The 19,756-nt window shown below is 47.3% G+C and overlaps 1 protein-coding gene across 1 annotated transcript in view; it reads right to left on the minus strand.

Moving 5' to 3' along the window:
- Positions 1–1,928, minus strand: part of LGALS9 (lectin, galactoside-binding, soluble, 9) — a 17,406-nt gene extending 15,478 nt beyond the window's left edge. Inside the window, exon 1 of the mRNA XM_012726101.1 lies at positions 1,857–1,928. Coding sequence (XP_012581555.1) covers positions 1,857–1,895 — 39 coding nt within the window. The 5' untranslated portion in view covers positions 1,896–1,928. The remainder of the gene's footprint in view (positions 1–1,856) is intronic.
- Between the last annotated feature and the right edge of the window lie 17,828 nt (positions 1,929–19,756).

Raw genomic sequence — 19,756 nt, forward strand, 5'->3', positions numbered from 1 at the left:
GAGAGAGAGAGAGAGAGAGAGAGAAAGAGATGAGAGAGAGAGAGAGACAGAGAGAGAGAGATGAGAGAGAGAGGTGAGAGAGAGAGAGAGTGCTAAAGCACCATGCTGTAACTGCCACGCAGGCTGCCTGTCGCCATGAGCACAGAGCATTCTTGCTCCTGGCTCACCGTGCTCCCCACGGCCATAGTGAGTGCTGTCCTGTTTGTGATGTCCTCTGCCCCACGGGAGGAAGCTGCATCAGATGAGACCAGGACTGAGCTGAGAACAAGCTGAGCTCTGCAAAAGATAGCTGGGGCATGTGACCTTCCTGTCACACAGAGGAGGAAGTGAGGGTCGGACTCCCCGGGGCAGTGGTTCACCAGAAGAGGTCACCCATGTGGGTGGAGTGGCATTTGCCCCCTGGGGTGGAGTGGCATTTGCCCCCATCCTTTTCCTCGTCTGGACTCCAGGGCCCTGCTCTAATTGTCTTCTGCCCATAGGAGGGTTTCCCTAATGATTTGAAAATTTCTCAGTACAAGGATTGGAAAGAACAAACCATTTATCAAGATAAATGGCATTTTGGGCAGGGCTCTGGTGTTCCCCATCTGATGGAGAATGTGGGTGCCCAAGGTCACATTTTGAACCTGATGTCACACTGAAGCATTAATCACACCTGGCCCAGTTTCCTGCAGCCCCACCCCAGAAGCCTCCACCAGCTGGCCAAGTGGCACCAGGCCAGCTAGGAAGGCACAGGCCAAGCAAGGGGCCCCAGCTGATGCCAGACCCAGTGTACAGCCTTAGTCACCTCCCATCTGCTGCCCATCCAGGAAGGCTCTGGAAAGCTCGCCTGCCCCAATCCCTGCCACTGCCCTTTGGAAATCTCTTTGCCAATTAGACTCCTGCTCCGGCTTGGGGCCAGGGCGCAGTGAACACAGATGCCTCACTTGCTCTTTTATCTCTTTCTCCCTTGTTCTGGAAGTCAAGGTACTGTCCCTCTCTGCCACGTACCACTGGGGACATTGGGCAAGTGACCTCAACCTCTGTGATCATAGCTTTTGCAGGAATGGGGCGAAGACAGTGAGACACCCTGGGTTTGAACAAGAATACCTGCAGACGGGGCAAAGGTGGCCTCTCACCCCACCCTCTTCCCTCACACAGCCCTCCCTGGTCCTTCTGCGAACCCCCTGGCCTGCCCTTGATCTGCTTATCCACCCCTCAGGGAGCAGACAACTCCTCAGATGGGCTTCCCTGCTGCCCCAAGACTCCTTACAATACACAACAGCCCCACAGCCCCCAGAGCAAGCAGGTACCTTGCAAACACTCCAGATAGGACACAGGCTTAGTCCTGATCTCAACCCAGGGAGGTGGCACCTGGTTTACAGACATGGAAACCCTGGCCACCCAGCAGTTGACTAACAAATCACTTACCTGAGGTCATCCGGCCAAGGATTTGGTAAACCCAGGGAGCGTCCCTGACTGCCAGGCTGGACTGCCCCCTTTCCCAGAAGCCCTATCACTTCCCCCACCCTACCAAGAACCATTCTCCCACCTGTCACCAACACCTGCCTTCCCCGGAGCATACCGGATAGGACAGGCAGCCATAGGGGGCTCAGTTTCCCAAATGCACAGATCCCAGTGCAGACCATCCCCTCTTCCCGGAAAGGCACAGCTGGGAGTCCGGGGACAGAATTGTGCCAGACTTGTGCCATCTGGCATTTCTGGGCTCTCCTTGGGATGTCACCTGCCCCCTCCGCCATCCCTCCTCAGACACACACTCGCTGCCACCCATGTGTGGTTTCCTCAAATATTCAGAACCGCTTCCCACAGCCTGAGCAGCCTCTCAAGTCAGCCAGCACCCTCCAGCAGTGTGGACTCACTGGGCTCAGGAAGGGAGGCTGACAGCCTCTGAATTCCATGTCTTCCGGCTCCTGTGGTCAGCACAGCTTCACACAGACAGTTCTCTGCACGGGAGAGGACTTAACCAAGAAATAGAAACCCAAGGGTTTTGGCATTTATTCAGTAGGGAGGAGCCTAGGAGCAGGAAGTAGGTCTGGTTATATGGGGGCAGGGAGATGGGGCAGGGGCAGGCTCTGGCACAGAGACAGCTGCCTCCTCCCACCCCAGTGACCATTGCTGCCTATTCCTCCTGTGCCCCACCCCGAGACCTAATATATGATTCGTACACTTCCAAAGAGCCTGGCTGTACTTACAAGTTTCCCAGACATCACCCTTCACAAGTGTGTGACTATGTGTCCTGAGCTGGCTTGATCAGTGTCCAGAAAGTAGTGGGCCTGCTCGGAAGGGTCTTTACTCCTGGCCATTGCTTGTATACACGGGGTGGTGCTGGTGGGAAGGCCTGCTTCCACCCATTTTTATTCCGAGAGAAACTGAGGCTCAGAGCACCTAAGGGATAAGGCCAAGACCACACAGCTAACCAGCAGTCGCCTAAGTTATGTGAGGATACTTAGACCCTCACAAGGCATTTCTGCCGTCTAAAATTCCATTCCTTCTATAAAAACATAATCATATAGGAGAAATGTTTTGCAGATAGAAAATGTTCTAGTGCAGATTTTGTTTCAAGAGTACAGGGGTACTCTGGGAAAGTCTGACCCTCCTCTCTGAGTTTGTCTTTCTTCTCTCCCCCCTTCTTCCTGGGCTGTAGACTGTACTTGGCCAGCTGACACCGCAGTCGGGAGATCCTGTCTTTCATTGGCTTCAGCCCCTTGTTCAAGGAAATGCTTGATGCACACAGACTTGCAGGGTGGGTGGGGAGGGAGGTGCAGAAGGGAGTGGAGAAGGAAGTGCTGTTTGTGAGTTGCCCTGACAGCAGCCAGGTCCCTGAGGTGAGCAGGTCCAGAGGCCAAGCCTGGGAAGACCAGTGCCAGGCAAGCAGGTGAAGCGGCCCCTGGGCCATGCGTCTCTGCTCCCCTCTCCCTTCTCACATCCTGCCTAGAAGTGGCCGAATCTGCAGAGCCCAATTCCTTTGACTTGTACACGGCCCCCTCCTTTCCCACTATGTTCTTGGGTCAACCAGAACTTGTCTTGTTACAGGGTAGCCCAGAGTGGACTGGGCCGCCTGTCTGTAGGGCCTCACCCGCACGCTCACAGTTCAGTTATACTGCAGGTACACACAAAAGGGTCAATAAGGGTTTATTTATAAAAGGGGAAAAGAATAGGAAACAACCCAGGGAAAGAGAGTGGGATACAAAGTAACTGGTATACCTTATGGCTAGGAGAGCTGCTTCCCCAGCGAGAGAGAGCGAGAGAGAGCACGGAGGTGCAATGGCGCCCTATGTATCCCCGAAATGTCTCAGAATTCCTGCTAGCTCCGCCCTAGGGTCATCCTCCTTGGGAGTTGTAGTTTCCAATCACTGGAGTAGGGTGTAGGGTCCAGAAAGCTGGAGTAGGGGGTGGAGTCCATAAGATTGCAGAGTTCCTTTAGGACAGCCTTCCCCTTAACAGTCTGACTGACAGGGTAGAAGGCAGGGTTGGAACAACAGGGGTATTTGCCAGTGCCCCCTCTCCCTGTAAGCTTCTCCCCAGCGCTGCTCCCCCTTCTTCCTTCCTTCCCTACTCTGTGCTTTCAGGAAGCAAATTCCCTTCATGTTCACTGCAACTATTTTCAGGAAAGGAACCAGTATTTACTGATACCAGCAGCTGACTAACAATCTAAGAGTCTAAGATGTGCCCAGGGCCATGCAGATCCAGAATAAACACCAGGGCAGCTTCACTCCTGGGTCTGTGGGCTTCTCCCACCTGGCAGCCCCTCCTTCTATTTTGTGGGAGTCCTCTGGTGAAAGTTAAGCGATGACCCCCCGCTGCTGTCCAGATGAGCTGCCACAACACACCTCATCCCAGGGCTGGTGATCTATTGTTGCTTAAAATTATTCTAACACTTAGTGGCTTAAAACATTAACAACATGTTATCTGGATCACAAGTCTCAACCTAGGCAGAGCTCCTCTCTGCATCACTGTATCAGGGTGCTGGCTCAGAGGCGGAGTGGGGTAACACCCGAGCTCCACTCACCAACAGCTGAGGGCTTCGCTGCAGACTGAAGACCTGTGCACAGACTTTGTGCAAGGCCTGGCCCCAAGGTGGCTGGTCCCAAGAGTAAGAAGCTGAGCCCTCAGGAGCTGGCTGGGAGTCTTGGGGAGTCTTATGCCTGTGATAACCTCACCTAGCCCCATTTCTACCACACTCTGTCCAGGTGCCCCTAAAGCTCTACTCAAGTTCAAGGGTGGGAAGAGATCTCATGTCCTCATGGGGAGTGCCAAGATTCTGGAAAAGCATGCAGGGCCACAAATATTTGAAAATATATTATCAGTAACAATGCAGTGACTGCCCCTCAATAAGCTCGTGCTGGGGCCCCTCCGTGGCCCTGGAGTACAGAAGGCTTTGAGCACAATCCCTGTCTTCAGGAGCTCACATTTCAGAGTAAGATGGGCATAGAGGAGGCAGTGCACAGAGATCTTTTAAATCAATCCACAGTTTTGGCAATGTGGTAGCACCATTCTGGGTGTTTTGCATTTCATTTAATCTCGATTTGCTTTATTTACTAGGCCCAATTAATTATGCCTGTTCTACCTAGGAAGACATGAAAGCACAGAGAGGTGAAGCAACTAGGAAGTCAGAGCTGAGCACAGCCCCTGCAGTGTGGCAATGGAGTCTGTGCTGCTCACCATTGCGCCACCCAGTGTGGCTTTCTCTGCATCACGCCAAGTGCATTGTCCACCTGACTAATGTTGTGCCGGGGTGAGCACACTTCCCAGTAAGGCCAACAAACAAGCCAGCAGAGCACAGTGCACTCTGTCCTGCAAACAGCTGCAGCCCACTATTTTGTAACAAGCAGAAGCTACAGGAAGCCTCTAGGTCCGGTACTAATATGCACCCCCACCCCCTGCATCGGGCACATTTCCTGGGCACATTTCCTGTTTTTCCCTGTACCTGCCGACCCTATATGTACTCATGGGCAGTCCTAATAAACAGACTTCATACTTCAGACCCCAGGCTCCTGCTTTGGTTTCTTTTGTGTGTCTGAGTCTCCTACGTTCGGGCTGCGAGCGAATGTAGTGGTCAGCGCACCCTCGGTGGGTTTGCAACAACCCAGCTTTACTCATCACCAGTTGCAGGAAACATGACCTTGGTGGCACTGATGCCCCAAAGTGAGGGCTCTGCCTTGCCATGTGGGTCACCTCTGGGGCAGGCAGGGATCGAACTCATGCTGAAGTGGCCTTAGCTTCTCAGTGCTGTGTTTTAACCCGCTGCGCCACCGGGGAGGGCCTGGTTTCATTTTAATCAATGTTCTACGTGCCTGGAGAGTGGGAAACTCAGAGAGGTAGGTTCAGCTTTGGATCCTGTCAACACCCTCTCATCCAGGGCCAATCACAGACAGGAGGCAGGGAATGAGGTGGGGTCTGCTCTGCTGAACAGAAAGGAACAGTGAACACATTCTCTTTGAACTCCTTAAAAGGATGAAATGTGAAATGCATTGTTTTTTTTTTTTAAGATTTATTTATTTATTCATTTATGCATACAGACTGGGGTACAGGCCAGAGGGGCAGGGGCAGTGAAAGGCTTCACCAGAGACAGAGTGGGGAGCAGAACAGGCAGATCAACGAAGCACACTGCTGAGGGGAGCAGCGGGCAGTTCAGGAGAGGTCTGCCAGGTCAGGTCAGGTCTGCTGAGCCATGTGGGCCACCCCCGGGGCAGGGATCGAACTCATGTGGAAGTGGCTTTAGCTTCTTAGTGCTGTGCTTTAACCCGCTGCACCACCAGGGAGGGCCGCAATGGTATTTCTAGAGTAGAAAGAACATCAGCTTCCAGAAGACCCCAGAAGTCAATGCCAGAGCACATATTTTGGGGCTCAGCCAGATTTGGCTTCAAACACAAGCTTCTTTACTTGCTGGTTGGGTGAACCTGAGCAGGTTACTTCACCTCAGTGACTCCTAGTTTTTTCATGTGTATGTGAGACAGACCTGTACTTGTCTCACATATTTGCCTGAAATGAAATGAGAGAGAACATGAGTGAAACACTTGCATGGCCTTGCCATTGTAACCACTTACTTAGTAAGTGATGTTTTCTCCCTTTGCCTTGGCCTCCTGGGGTGAGCCCACAGCTAGACCTTAAACCCAAGGAATCTGACCAATTCATCAGGGTGGGGTTTTCACTTCCCTTGTTTGTAGATACTCTACCTCTGGTAATGTAATCTAAGATTATCTTATTGGTTTTGGCAGCCATACCATTCAGCAATTCTCTGAAACCCAACAGTTCTTTCTATGTGGAGTGGATGACCCTCAGCCCCTGCCAGTCGCTATCACAGATACAGACAATGGTGGTGATGGTCCAGAAATGTAACAACTCTCAGGCCACTTCCCCCACCACTCAGTCCTTTCTTTCTGCACTACTGAAGTGGAAAATTTCAGGTTGACCAGTTGATGAGCTGAAGTTGGTAGATAGCCTGCAGACTGAAAGTTTTAGTCTATGGATTTATTAATCATCTTGTTACGGAAATGGGTTGAGATGAGAGTTTCTGCTATGGGGGAAGTTTGAAGTATATTTTATATTCTGTACTTGTGGACTTTTTAAATTTTAGGACACAAATCTGTGCTGGGGGCTGGATGCTAGAGTGCCAGGCTGTGATTAGTCCTGACTAATCTCTTAGTAAGTAAAAATTTCTTAGAGCTTACGTCAGCCTTTACTGGCCATGGGTGGGCATTAAGGCCTTATTTCAGTAACAATCATCTGGTTCCCTTGTAACTCCTCAGTTCTGCTCTCCTTTCAAAACTTCCCATTTCTGTGGGCATGACTAGGAACGCCCTATAGCCATAAACCTTTTTTTTTAAATATAAAGGTAAGGCACCTTTAAATTAGGGTGGGGGCGGGAGTTGGAAAACTGCATCCATATCAGATCTAGAGTCACAGGCTGCCTGGATGCCAGGAACATCAAACATCTGAGCTCCTGCTGGAGACCCCTTGGCCGCAGAGAAAGAAGTCTCCGGTCCATGGTAGCCCTGGGAAAACAGGCCTGGTGTTCTGGGAAGCGAGGCGAGTGGATCCTGCCCACGTGAAGGTGCCTACCAGCCTTGAGCCTTCACTCGGTGTGAAAGTGGCACCCAGCTTCATTCATTTGGCCTTCACAGTAAGAGAACCCCCCAGTCTTCATCAACCTGGGTCCTAGAGGTGCAGACCCCCAGTCGGGTCATGGCCCCTAAGAGAGGGCGGAGAATTGACTCCCACTTGGTGGGATATTCAGTTCCTCTTTTCCCAAGTTCCTGGACTGCTGAGTGTTTTTTTCCCTCTTGGTTTTCTATTGTACGTCGAAGCTTAACAGAGCTGTGGACCCCTGAGTTTTAGCTGGGTGTCATGGCCGCCCAAGTGGAAGACTGCACTGCCAGCTGTTTGGTGTGGTCTGGGGCAAAGGATGCAACTCTCAGTATCTCAATTTCCTCTCTCACTTGTCAGATAAGTGGTGATACTGGGTGATATTGTAATAGGGTGGTCTCCAGGAAAAGGGGATTTTCCAGTTTCACTGCCCCACCCAAGGGAGGGTGGAGCTGAGCAGGGAGGAGAAGAATCTGGAGAGGAGACTGAGGAGGAAGGAGGCAGGATGGAGGCCAGGAGACCTGAGGGAGGCACGTGGAGCAGAGATTTGTGAAGAAGTGGCTCTTGTTTCTTGGTCCTGGGCTGATTGAAACAGATGTGGGTGAGAGACCCATGGGGAAGTGACTATGGCAGCGTTTATCTTGATTTTGATGTTGCTATTTTCCTCCCAGACTTGTCTGGCCATTTCTGACTCTTTTCCATGGGTCCCGGCCAGAAGGTGCTTTAGACCCGTGGTGGGCTTTCAGACCTTGCTTTGGGCCAATCCCTTTTTTTTTTTTTTTTTAAAGATTTATTTATTTGTGCATACAGAACTGGGGTACAGGCCAGAGGCTCAGGGGCGGCGAGAGGCTTCACCAGAGACAGAGTGGGGAACAGAACAGGCAGATCAACGAAGTACACTGCTGAGGGGAGCAGCGAGAGGTCTGCCACGCCATGTGGTCACCTCCGGGGCAGGCGGGAATCGAACTCATGCGGAAGCGGCTTTTGATTCTCAGTGCTGTGCTTTAACCCGCTGCGCCACCAGGGAGGGCCTGGGCCAATCCCTTTTGGGTGAACTTTTACCCACGAGGGGACGGGTAACTTGGGTGTTTGATTTAGAAACTATTCTTTGTCTTTTCTGTATTGCGTACTGACTGTATTAAAGTTCCATTAAAGGTCGATGTCTTGTCTCGATGCGGTGGAAGGCAGACAGGTTTGGGGGTGTAGGGGTGCCCCTCTCAGAACCTTCCAGGTAAAGCAGCAGTCCTCATGTTGAGAACAGGGCCTGGCATGTGGTGTGTGTCCAGTCATGTGTCCTTCGAGCCGCTGGACTGAATGGAAATAAGTGCAGCTGTCTGCTGATGCTGCAAACGTTCTGGCCAGAGACAGGAAAGGAAGCCCAGTGCTGGGCTCACTGTAGCTGATCCCCACCCATTCTGAGTGTTTCAGGGAAGCCAGAGGGGAAGATGAATTCTTCCCAGAATTAATCTGCCATCACCTCTTGTCCTTTCTGAGTGCTTAATGCCGAAAGCTGGGAAGGTCTTTTAAAAAAATACTCTCATGAGAGCGCAGTGGGTTAAAGCACAGCACTAAGAAGCTAAAGTCACTTCAGCATGAGTTCGATCCCCACCTGCCCCGGAAGTGACCCACATGGCACAGCAGACCTTTCCTGACCCGCCCACTTCTCCCCTCAGCAGTGTATTTCCTCCATCTACCTGTTCTGCTCCCCACTCTGTCTCTGGTGAATCCTCTCACCACCTTTGTACCCTGTACCCCAGCTCTGTATGCATAAATAAATAAATCTTTTAAAAAATACTCTCCTGATAGCCTGCTTGTTACAATAATGGCCTCCCAAAGAATTTTGCTTCTTTTGTCTACCCCTTTGCAAAGTGACTTTGCTCTCCCTCCCTTTAAGAGATGCATGCTGGTTTACCTCCTGTGACTTGCCATGGTCAGCACAAATAACATCCTGTAGTTTGTAGGCTTAGGCCTTGCGTGATTATGCAGTTCAAGAGTTAATATGTTCATTTTACTATGTGTTTTACTATAATAAAAAAGATAGAATGAAGTAATTAAGTTCCCTCTTAATTTGTTCACCAGAATTTCTGCATCTGACGTCTGCCTTCTGTGTGTTCACAGGGAGGTCAGCACAGGCAGGAGGTGATGCCGGCCCAGGAAGGAGATGGTGCGGCACAGCCCTTTCTCTTCAGCCCTCAAAAGGACTGGACAAGAGTACTCTTTTCAGTAAAATATCTTTTTTTTAAGATTTATTTATTTATTCATACAGAACTGGGGTACAGGCCAGAGATGCGGAGGGTGAGAGGCTTCACCAGAGACAGAGTGGGGTACAGCACAGGCAGATCGACAAAGTACACTGCTGAGGGGAGCAGCGGGCGGGTCAGGAGAGGTCTGCCACGCCATGTGGTCACCTCCGGGGCAGGCGGGAATTGAACTCATGCAGAAGTGGCTTAAGCTTCTTAGTGCTGTGCTTTAACCTGCTGCGCTACCAGGGAGGACCCTCCAGTAAAATATCTTTAACGTGTGTCTTATCACTGCCTCAGGACATGTTAGGGACCAACAGAGGAAGAGTCCCCATCTAGGGAAGCTCTTGGCTTCTCACTGGGTGGCCCTGTGGAGGAGAGCAGGAGTTGCAGAGGCCTGGCACTGACCTGAAACACAGGGAAGAGAGTGGTCCAGAGCTCTGGTATGTGGGTGAGTTACCTACATCCCACCCCTGACACTCTGCACTCCCTTACACTGAAGCTCAGGTGTGATACCCGAGCCAAGGCCCCTGGGCATTGGGGAGCAGCACAGTGGTCTGTAGTAGACTGAGCAGGTAGCGGCAGTAAGTCAAGAGAGTTCAGCATGCCCTGGCCTTCCTCTTGCCTGCCGTAGCAGCTCACATTGGCTCCAGATGCCTCCCACTGGCAACAGAGTCGGGCCAGAACCTGCAAGAGGATGAGCTGCGGGCCAATTACAATCTGTAAACTTGCTTTATTTGTCCTACTCACTGCTTTTGAAAAATAAGCCAATGGGCCCTCCCTGGCAGTACTATGAGGCTATCTGCAACCACTGTAGCATGAGCTCGATCCCTGGCAGGGAGATGATCCACGTGGCGCAGCAGACCTCTCCTGTCTGGCCACTGCTCCCCCTCAGCAGTGTGTCTCAGTAGATCTGCCTGTTCTGCTCCCCGCTCTGTCTCTGGTGAATCCTCTCACACCCCACCCTCTCACCTCTGGTCTGGACCCCTGTTCTTGTGTGCATAAATAAGTAACTCTTTCAAAATAAATAATAAGCCAAGTTTTGGAAATTGGAAGCGTTCACATAAAAATTCAGACTTCTAGTTTCATTTTTAAGAAAGATAGAATGACAAACAAAAGAGGTCTGGCAATACAGGGCTCTAATTTCCGTGAGGCAACAGTTCACCAAAGCTGAGGACCGGTTGCTTCCTTAGAGGGTGTGTTCTTCAATCAGCCCCACTCCGCACCATTCCCTAGTGTCTCTCCAAAATGGAGAGCAAGAATCAACAGTCAGATATCATTGGCTGGCCATTATGTGCTTCTTACAGGATACATATCTTTCTTTGTAGTTGTGTCTCTGTCAAAGTGGGGACACGACTAAACAACCTGAAAGAACTGTTACAAATAATGGGAGAAAACTCTCTCTGGAGCAGCAAAGTATGTCCCTGTACATTTAACAAACAAGCACTTGGTCCTTTTTCTCTTCCACAACAGATGGGTCACATAGTTAAGCCAACCCCACCAGTGGTTCAAGGGGAAATAAGCAAGTTTGACTTTTTTGCTAGGGTGCAGGCATATTAACGTGCCAAATGTGTGAGAAGACAGCGAGGCCCTCCTCTTTCTGCCCAAAATACTGATTGGTAGGCCTCCCCCAAATTTCAGAACAGGCCTCCAAGGACATGCCACTTTGGCAAATGGATTACTTCAAGCTGAGGTCACTCATGGCCTTGCAAGCTCATGAGAAGCTTTACCATTCCTTTAATGACTTTGAAAGATGAAAATTAGGGGAGTTGTCCAGAATTAGGGTTGTTGCCAGAAATAACATTTCTATTAAGAAGGCTCTCTGTTTGGCAGGGCAAACATCGGATCACGGAGCAGCTGGTCTTGGTCATGAGAGTCTCCCTCCTTTCTTCGAAGCTCAGACCCCTACATTCCGTAGTTCAGGCTAAGCCTATTCTCATTTTGCTTCGTCTCATGTAACTTCCCCATAGGTATGTGATTGGCCCTGCATTTAATTTTTGGGTGACCTTGGATAAGGTCTGCAATTTCTTCAAGTTTCACTCCCTCACCTATAAAATGAAGTAAATGAATATATGCTTTATAGGGTAGTTGTAGGGAGTGAATGAACTGATGGGTGAAGAGGATTTGGCGCCAAAGTCAGTTGGTACTCACGCAGCAAACACTAACTGGCACGGTTGTGGTTATTGCTGGTCCAGGTAGGTTTTGATGCCGGGTCGACCCTTCTGTGCCATACAGTTCCTCAAGGAGGAATCCTTTGGTATCCCAGCACAGAGGGACCCTAGCAGCATGGTCGGGGATGTCCCAAATCTCATCAAGTCCGGTTCTGGCTTCCAGACTCAGTTCCCTTTGGGAACCTCAATCACTGAAACACACACACACAGGCATATTCGCCTCCTGAGGAAAAAATTTAGAATACTCCCACCAGTGTCTCGACATCGTTGGAGGTCAAGTATATCAATCTAGCTGCCTCCAAATCCACTGGTTGACAAGGCGCCACCTTCAGCCTTGTGTGCTCTCAGACCGTATTTCTGCCGCTTCCCTCATCTGCTGCTTATGGCGGCCCCATTGCTGAATCACATGTACTTTCAAACAGTCTGGTTTCTAATGCCACAAAAATCCCATTAATGCTTTGAGATATCTGCTTCTAAAGACTGGATTGTAGTTGCACCTTCAATCTAGCACTAGAGGGTGGGAGTGTTTCCATTCTCCCAGGTTCAAAGCTCCTCCCAATAGCTTTACATGTAATTCCCAAGGGCCTGAGAAAATCCAGGTGAATGACATTGGAGCTGGTAGGGTCAGAGCTGCCCAACATCCTGCTGGAACATGTGGACTGCTGGCCGACTGGCGGTTGCAGCCTAGCGTCTCGTCAACTCACTTGGCCCACTGGGCTGCACAAAGGTGCGTGCCTAGACAGAAACTGGCTAATGACTGCTCCAGTTTCCTAGAAGTGGGAGTGGCCAAAGGCCTCACATGCAGAGTTAGTAAAATTCCTGGCCAAAAGTAACCAGGTGTACTAAAGCGTATAGATAGCTTGGGGTCTCTACCCAGATGCTTAAGATGCTAAGACATGTGACGACGACAAAGTCGATAGCTCTTCTGCTCATGCTCAGCATAGTCCCTTGTCACGAGCATACAGATGGCGCTGAGGTGGTGCTGGTGCCCACGAGGATTTTGTTATGCTGAACACAAACTCAACACACTGGACAACATCAACCCTAAGTCTCCCAAAGTACCTCAGTCCAATGTGATAAATGCCTTAGCCACAGAGAGCTGTATTAACAACCAGGAGGCTTTCGTCCTCAACCCAGAGCGGTGCTCACCAGAGAAGGGTGCCCTGGGGCAGGGTTTCTTTGTCCAAGCCGATCCACAGGAAGGTCTTTGGTGTCGCAAGGAGCCCAGTGGTCTGAGTGGGTCCTCTGAGGCAAGAGGGCAAGGGTGTGGCTGGAGAACAGCGGGTCCAGAGGCAGACTGACATGGTGACTGCCAGTTTAAAAGGACTCTGATCTCTGTGCTGAAGCCCAGCTTTTTTAAAGCCGTTTTGGTGGTTCTTTGAGGGTTTCTCTCTCCATTGATAAGCTATAGGTTGGATGTGGCCTTATCAGTCCTTGTAGCTGTGTGTCCCACAGTTGTTTACTTTTTTATATCAAGTTCCAGGTTACAGTATAACAAGCTCTTTACATCAGATGCTCCAACTTACATCAAACAAACCGTTTACAATTTATGATCCTAACGCCCGGCCCCTAAGATGCTGTGCCACTGTGCTGTCTGTCACCCCTTTTCTCCCCAGCTGGTAGACTAATCTAATAAAACCTTCTTCCCAACTCCCCTCAGAGTCAGTCCAGAAATCTCTTCCAGTTCTGTCTCCTTGTACATAAACTTACCAAAGCCTTGTTTGGATCCTGTCTGCCTGACCTTGTTAAACTCTTTCCCAAAGAATCAGAACCTTTGAAAAAGACCCTCAGGTCTAACACAGACCCAGATACACTGTCATTTGCTGTCATTTTGTCCTTGGGAGCTGGTGGTCCGCTTTCACCTCCCTTCCCCAAGACCAGCCTAAGGCACCTGCTTGCACAACTCCCATGCCCGGTGTCTCCCAAAGAAGTCCTCTCTCCTGGGCCAGAGTCTGGAACCATTTACTATAGCAATGGCGGTGGACCTGTTCAAATGGAGGATATATAAAGACCCATTTTCAGGGCATGGAGCTAATTTGGGAATTTTGAATGCGAAACAATGGGTCAAAGGCAGAATCTCTGTCAAATGATCCCTCCCCCTACTACTTTCTGAGACAATAAAGAAATCTAAATTAGAGGGAGGATAAATTCATACCAGGATACCATGTAACTCTGGTTAATCTCTCACATATCTTCTAACAAGTCTAATTTACCTTGGGTAAATAGAATTCCAAGGCTTTTGTTTAGTACTTCCTCAGACATAAAAGAGATCTTTCAGCCACATGTCTTATCAAAAAGCAGCAGGAAAACACCTAACATCACAGTCAAATTAGCCTCCCTCCAAGACTCCATAACTGGGGACACTCGGCTCCGTTGACTGGGTCCTTAGACACTGCTTTCAGCGTGGATCTCTGGGCATCCAGAGAAGCAAAAATGACATACTGAAACAAAAGCAGCACAAAGCACAGGAACAGAAGCAAAAAACAGCATAAAAATGGTGATGGTCTTGCTTTAGTACTAAGATATCCCACTGCAGTTTAAGGGAAAATAAACGAGTCTTTGTAAATGTTGTGAACATAAAAAGTCCGGGGTCTGTTCTCCCCTGCACCCCCTTCCCATCACCACCTGGCAAGCAAGAGAGCAAAGTCATCTGTACAGCCTATAGCCCTGCTGTGATCAGCTACCTGAAGGCAAACCAAACTTTAGCCCACATTGAGGACAAAGGGCCAAAATACTTTTAACAATGAGTACCTAACATATCCATCTCTATAGTGCAATCCTTAGAAATCTGGAAGTAGTTTAACTGCATCATTTGCACTCTTCCACCAGAAGCAGCATCACCATATCTCTACCGTTTTTTTTTTTTTTTTTTTAGAGATGGATGGATTTTTTTGTTTTAAGATTTATTTATGCATACAGAGCTGAGGGACAGGCCAGAGGTGCAGGGGCTTCACCAGAGACAGAGTGGGGAGCAGAACAGGCTGACTGATGAAGTACACTGCTGAGTGGGGCAGCGGATGGGCCAGGAGAAGTCTGCTGCGCCATGTGGTCACCTCCCAGGGCAGGGATCGAACTCATGCTGAAGTGGCTTTTAGCTTCTTAGTGCTGTGCTTTAAACTGCTGCTCCCCCAGGGAGAGCCCTCTCTATGTTTTTTGCTTGTTTGTTTGTTTTTTAATGATTTGTTGATCCTACCTATTTAAAAAAAATTCAGACTTGGGCTTGCTGGAAAATAGTTCTCACAGAATGAAGTCTGTCCTGCTGCTTCCCACATTTGAATCCTCACTCCTGATTCTTCAACAAATTCACTTAAAATGTGTTTGTCCCTGCTTAGTGAAATAAGCCAGAAAGAAAAAGAAAAATACTAGATGGTTTCACTCATAACAAGAGCATAAAGGACCGGGGTTGGGGGGGGGGCAGAGAAATAACGAACAACTATATACCAGAGACATTTTACAGGGTGGAGTGGGAAATAGGATAAAAAAATGGGGGTGGGGGGAGGGAAGGGGCACTGAGAACTGGCAAAAAGCAAGACATAAGCCACAAGCCAAGAGGCCAAAACACACATGTCTGGTTTTATATACAATCATAGCTGCTTCACTCCACTCAGGTCCCAGCAATCCTCCCTTTGGTGATGCTAGGATTTGTAGTTCCAGTGTTTGGGGTAGAGTCCACAAAACCTGTATCTGTAGAGTTCCTTCAGGACATCATTTCCCCCTACCATAATGATTTCCTAATAAAACACCCAGTCAAATAGGGTTGACCCAAAGGAGACCCTAAAGCCTGCTACAGGTCAAAAGCACCTTCTTGCAGGGAACCATAGGAGGGGACAGATGGGGCCAGGCACATCTGGAAGGAACGCAGCAAAATCAAAATACAAGTCAAGAGGGCTGTCATTGGCAGCCTCCCCACGGGTCTCTCACTCATGTCTCTTTGAAGTGTCTCCTTCCATGTCCCCCAAATCCCTGGTACAAGTCCAACAATGAGAAGCAAACACAGCTTCTGCGTCACATCTCCCTGTTCCACAAGCCTACTCCAAGTCTTTCCTCCCAAGTTCTTTTTAGCTGCCACTCAGCTCCCCCCTTCCAAGGCAGGAAACTTGGAAACTCCCCCTTCTATGGAGATGACATGCTACAATAGGAAAGGAAGGAAAGGGTCAGGCAAGTCTGGGACAAAGGAGCAAAATCAAAGCACAGATCAAGGCTGCCATTGCCAGTCTCCCCACACTTCTCTTCAATTTTCTCTACGTGTCTCTCTTCCATGTGTCTCCTCCAAGACCCCCAAATCTTGGGCAAGTCCAAAGCCCAGAAGCAAGCGGCTTTCTTCTCCATGTTCCTTTCTTCACCACCTGCTTTCTGGTGTAGCTTCCCATGGCTGGCTCCACCCTTGTTCCCAGTAGTCTCAGGTGGCTCCATGTACATGCCAAGGGGAATGTGGTCCCGCCCCCATTTATGGAGTTGCTTCTGTTACAGGTCAAGGCTGCAAAGTCTTAAACCAGATTGCTGGGCTCCATCTACAAAAAGCCTAATGCTTGTAGATACCAATGGTTGGTTGTGCCAAAGTCACATGCTGATTTTTTTAGTTTGAAGGCAATTAAAAACAGCATTTTCAAGGCCTCCCTGGAGGCAAAGGGGTTAAGTCTCAGCACTATGAAGCTATTGCCAGCCACTGTGGCATGAGTTCAATCCCCAGCCAGGGAGCTGACCCACATGGTTCAGCAGACCTCTCCTGTCTCACCTGCTGCTCCCCTCAGCAGTGTATTTCAGTTAATCTGCTTGTTCTGCTCCCCACTCTGTCTCTGGTGAGTCCTCTCTCCCCTGTACTTCTGACCTGCTTTCCAGTTCTTGTGTGCATAAATGCATAAAAATAAATCTTTTTTTAAAAACCTCAGCTCTTCCAAGAATGATGTTTTACCCAATTGTCTTTGCTACTGGAGGTGAGAGGCAGCTTTATCACCCCAGACAAGTCTGTTTTCATATACACATATATTCTGCAAAATTCCTTTTTAAATTGCAAAGTTCTTTGCTCTGATTTTTCTCTCCCAAATTTATTATCCTTTTCTAAAATCTATATAACCTCACTGTAATAATGCCCAGATCACACAGCTCCTTATTCTATGGGCCTCCACACACAAGTGGTTAAATTTGCCTTTCTCTTGCTAATCTGTCTGTGTCAATTTAATTATTTCTTAGCCATACTGACCTAGAAGAGTAAAGTAAGATTTGCTTCTTGGACTACCCCTGGTGGTGCAGCAGGTTAAAGCACAGCATTAAGAAGCTAAAGCCACTTCTGCATGAGTTTGATCCCCGCCCTGGAGGTGACCCACATGGCGTGGCAGACCTCTCCTGACCCGCCCGCTGCTCTCCTCAGCAGTATATTTCGTTGATCTGCTCTGTTCTGTCTCTGGTAAATCCTCTCACCCTGCCACCTCTGGCCTGTCCTGTACCCCAGCTATGTAGGCATAAATAAATAAATCTTTAAAAAAAAGAAAAAAGAAAAGATTTGCTTCTTCCAAAACAGTTTTGGCCATCACAAAAGGACAATCAAATGCTGGATGTCACTTGTTTTGGGGTAATGGCTACAGAGGACAAAATCAAGGACCCCTGGCAAGGTTGGCCCTTAAGATATTGATTTTTTTTTTCACCAAGTCAGTGTGGAAGATATTTTGTATCACTCCAAAATATGTCTCTTTGACATGTGTTGATTTCATGGGAGGAATTCTGAAGGCTGCATTTGAAAAGACATTTCTGTGTAAACTTCTGTCTGTAAGGGAGGCTCTCTCATTGTACCAGAGGGAACTAATCTCTTTATCTCTTTCCAGTGGACAAGGCAGAACTTCAGCTGGCATACCTTTGTTTATGGTGCCTCCCTTGCTAAACTCCTGGTCTCTTTTCTTCTCCCCAATCGCCCTTGTCTCAGCTGAGCTATTTAAGTTTGTGTCCGAAGCCTTCTGAAGAGGTACCCAGTCCTGGGTCTGTTCCATACATACAGGAGGAAGATATTCTTATTAAATTTCTTTTTGACTTTTTCTCTTAACAACCCATTGTCTGACACTTGCTTGACTGTTTGCCATTCTAGAATCAAAAATAGTACAGCTGAGTTCCTTTGCTTCCCAACATGGGTCTCTTAACTCTCTTTCCATGAGTGTGATGGAAACCAAGGGACGAGGAATCTTCGCTCTCTCTAAATTTTGATTTTCAGGAGATGGACTTTGTGTGGTATGAGGACACATGTGTTTTAGGTGGCCCTTTCCCTATCAGAGATGATTTCCCTTTTTATGAATTGGGAAATGGAAAAGAATTGAAAGAATGAAGTTTGAGGTAATCTTATTCTGTTCAAACATTGGGAAACGTGATTTACTGTGTGTTGGAGCAACTGTTTAAAACAGTTAAGCTATTTCCTCCGGTTACTGGCTTTTCTCAGACTATTCTTTTAAGTGCATTGTCTGGTTCTTGTGAGGGCTGTGTCTTTTGCATTCTCTTGGGATACCTCTTACATCATGGTTAAACCATAAAAGGGCATTTCACTTGACTCACTGACTCAGGGAAGCTTTTAAATTGAAAAAAAAAAAAATTCTTTCGAGTGCTCTCAATCTAGATATTTTCTTCATATCTGAAGAAAGCCCACTCATGGTAGTTAATAGCCTATCTGAGAAAAACCTCTTAGGGAAAATTTCCCTTCATAGATCAGGGTGTAACTTATCTAGAAGTCAATATTTATGAGATGTGTTTTTAACATGTCTTTGAAATGTAAATACTCAGGTTACTCCCCAAGATTAAATAGGGGTTGGGGAGGGAGGGCTGAGGAAGAGAAGAAGAAGAGGAGAGGAGTCCCTTTAAGCTTGCCAGTAGCCATAAAGCAACCCCCTTGTCCAAAATCTCAGCTTCCATAAAGATTGTTTACAAGTCTTGAAAGTTTACTTCATACATACTAAGCTCTGGCCACATGAGTGGGTACTAGAGTCAAGGTAAAAAAATTGAACTAAGAACTATAAGGTTTTTGTCTATGTTATCTTTTTATGTTATTATAGGCATATGTTAATATTCTGTCTCCAATTAGTAAGACCAAAATTAGTAAGAGTATTTATTTTGAAACTTTCAAAAACTCACAGAAATTAACACAAGTGTTAATTTTCAAGTTCACATGAACTAGGATAATATTTGATAAATAAAAGTTAATTTAAATTTGTTGGTTAAATCAAAATAGACATGTCTTCAGATTTATCAACTTTATGTGTAATAATGTAGAAATACATGTTCTATTGTAATATGTTTATGAGTAAACATAATTGTTGCAAATAAGTAATTTAAGTGGGTAATAAGTAGGATAAGAATCTTTAGGTAAAGTTTTCAGCAATAATTATATATGTTACTTGAATAATCTCTCAAATATATTTTGTTAATTCATACCCATAAAGTTTTCTGCTAAGTCAATTGTAAATTAACTTAGGAAATTCATTGATACATAGATTGTTTTCAAATACAATTAAACAAATAACATTAATCCTAAACATAGATTTAATCATTTTTAGTTTCTTATTACAAAGGGACTAAAGATTTTTGGGTCTAATAATTAACGTATCTCATGCCACCTTGAAAATTGTACTATGAAGCATATATTTGTATAAATTCTGAAATGTATTCAGAAATTTGCAATCTAAAGAAAGCTAATTTATTTATTTTTAAATTTTATTTTATTTTATTTTATAAATACATTTTTTACATCATTCTTCATTTTGTACATTAAAACAATATATTTATTTATTTTTGCATATAGAACTGGGGTGCAGGCCAGAGGTGCAGGGGCAGTGAGAGGATTCATCAGAGACAGAGTAGAGAGCAGAACAGGCAGATCGACAAAGTACACTGCTGAGGAGAGCAGTGGGAAAGGCAGGAGATGTCTGCTGTGCCACGTGGGTCACCTCCCTGTCTGGGATTGAACTTGTGACTGAAGCGGCTGCGGCTAACTTCGCAGTGCTGGGTTTTAACCCGCTGTGCCACCATGGGAGGGCCCATCATAAAGATTTTAAAGTTAAACTTTACTATCAATAACATACTTATGTAAAATTAAACTTTGGTTTTCTAGCACCAAAAGGACAGTAAATGAAAATTAATATTTTGAAAACATGTCATACTTTCATTTAAATTAGTAATCTAAATTTGTTAGATTACTGGTCTTAAAAAGAAATTAAAAGCAAATAACATTTTTCGGCCCTCCCTGGTGGCGCAGCGGGTTAAAGCACTGCACTGAGAAGCTAAAGCCAC

This window comes from Condylura cristata, unplaced genomic scaffold, assembly GCF_000260355.1.
Source record: "Condylura cristata isolate star-nosed mole 26May11 unplaced genomic scaffold, ConCri1.0 scaffold00017, whole genome shotgun sequence".
Taxonomy (NCBI): domain Eukaryota; kingdom Metazoa; phylum Chordata; class Mammalia; order Eulipotyphla; family Talpidae; genus Condylura; species Condylura cristata.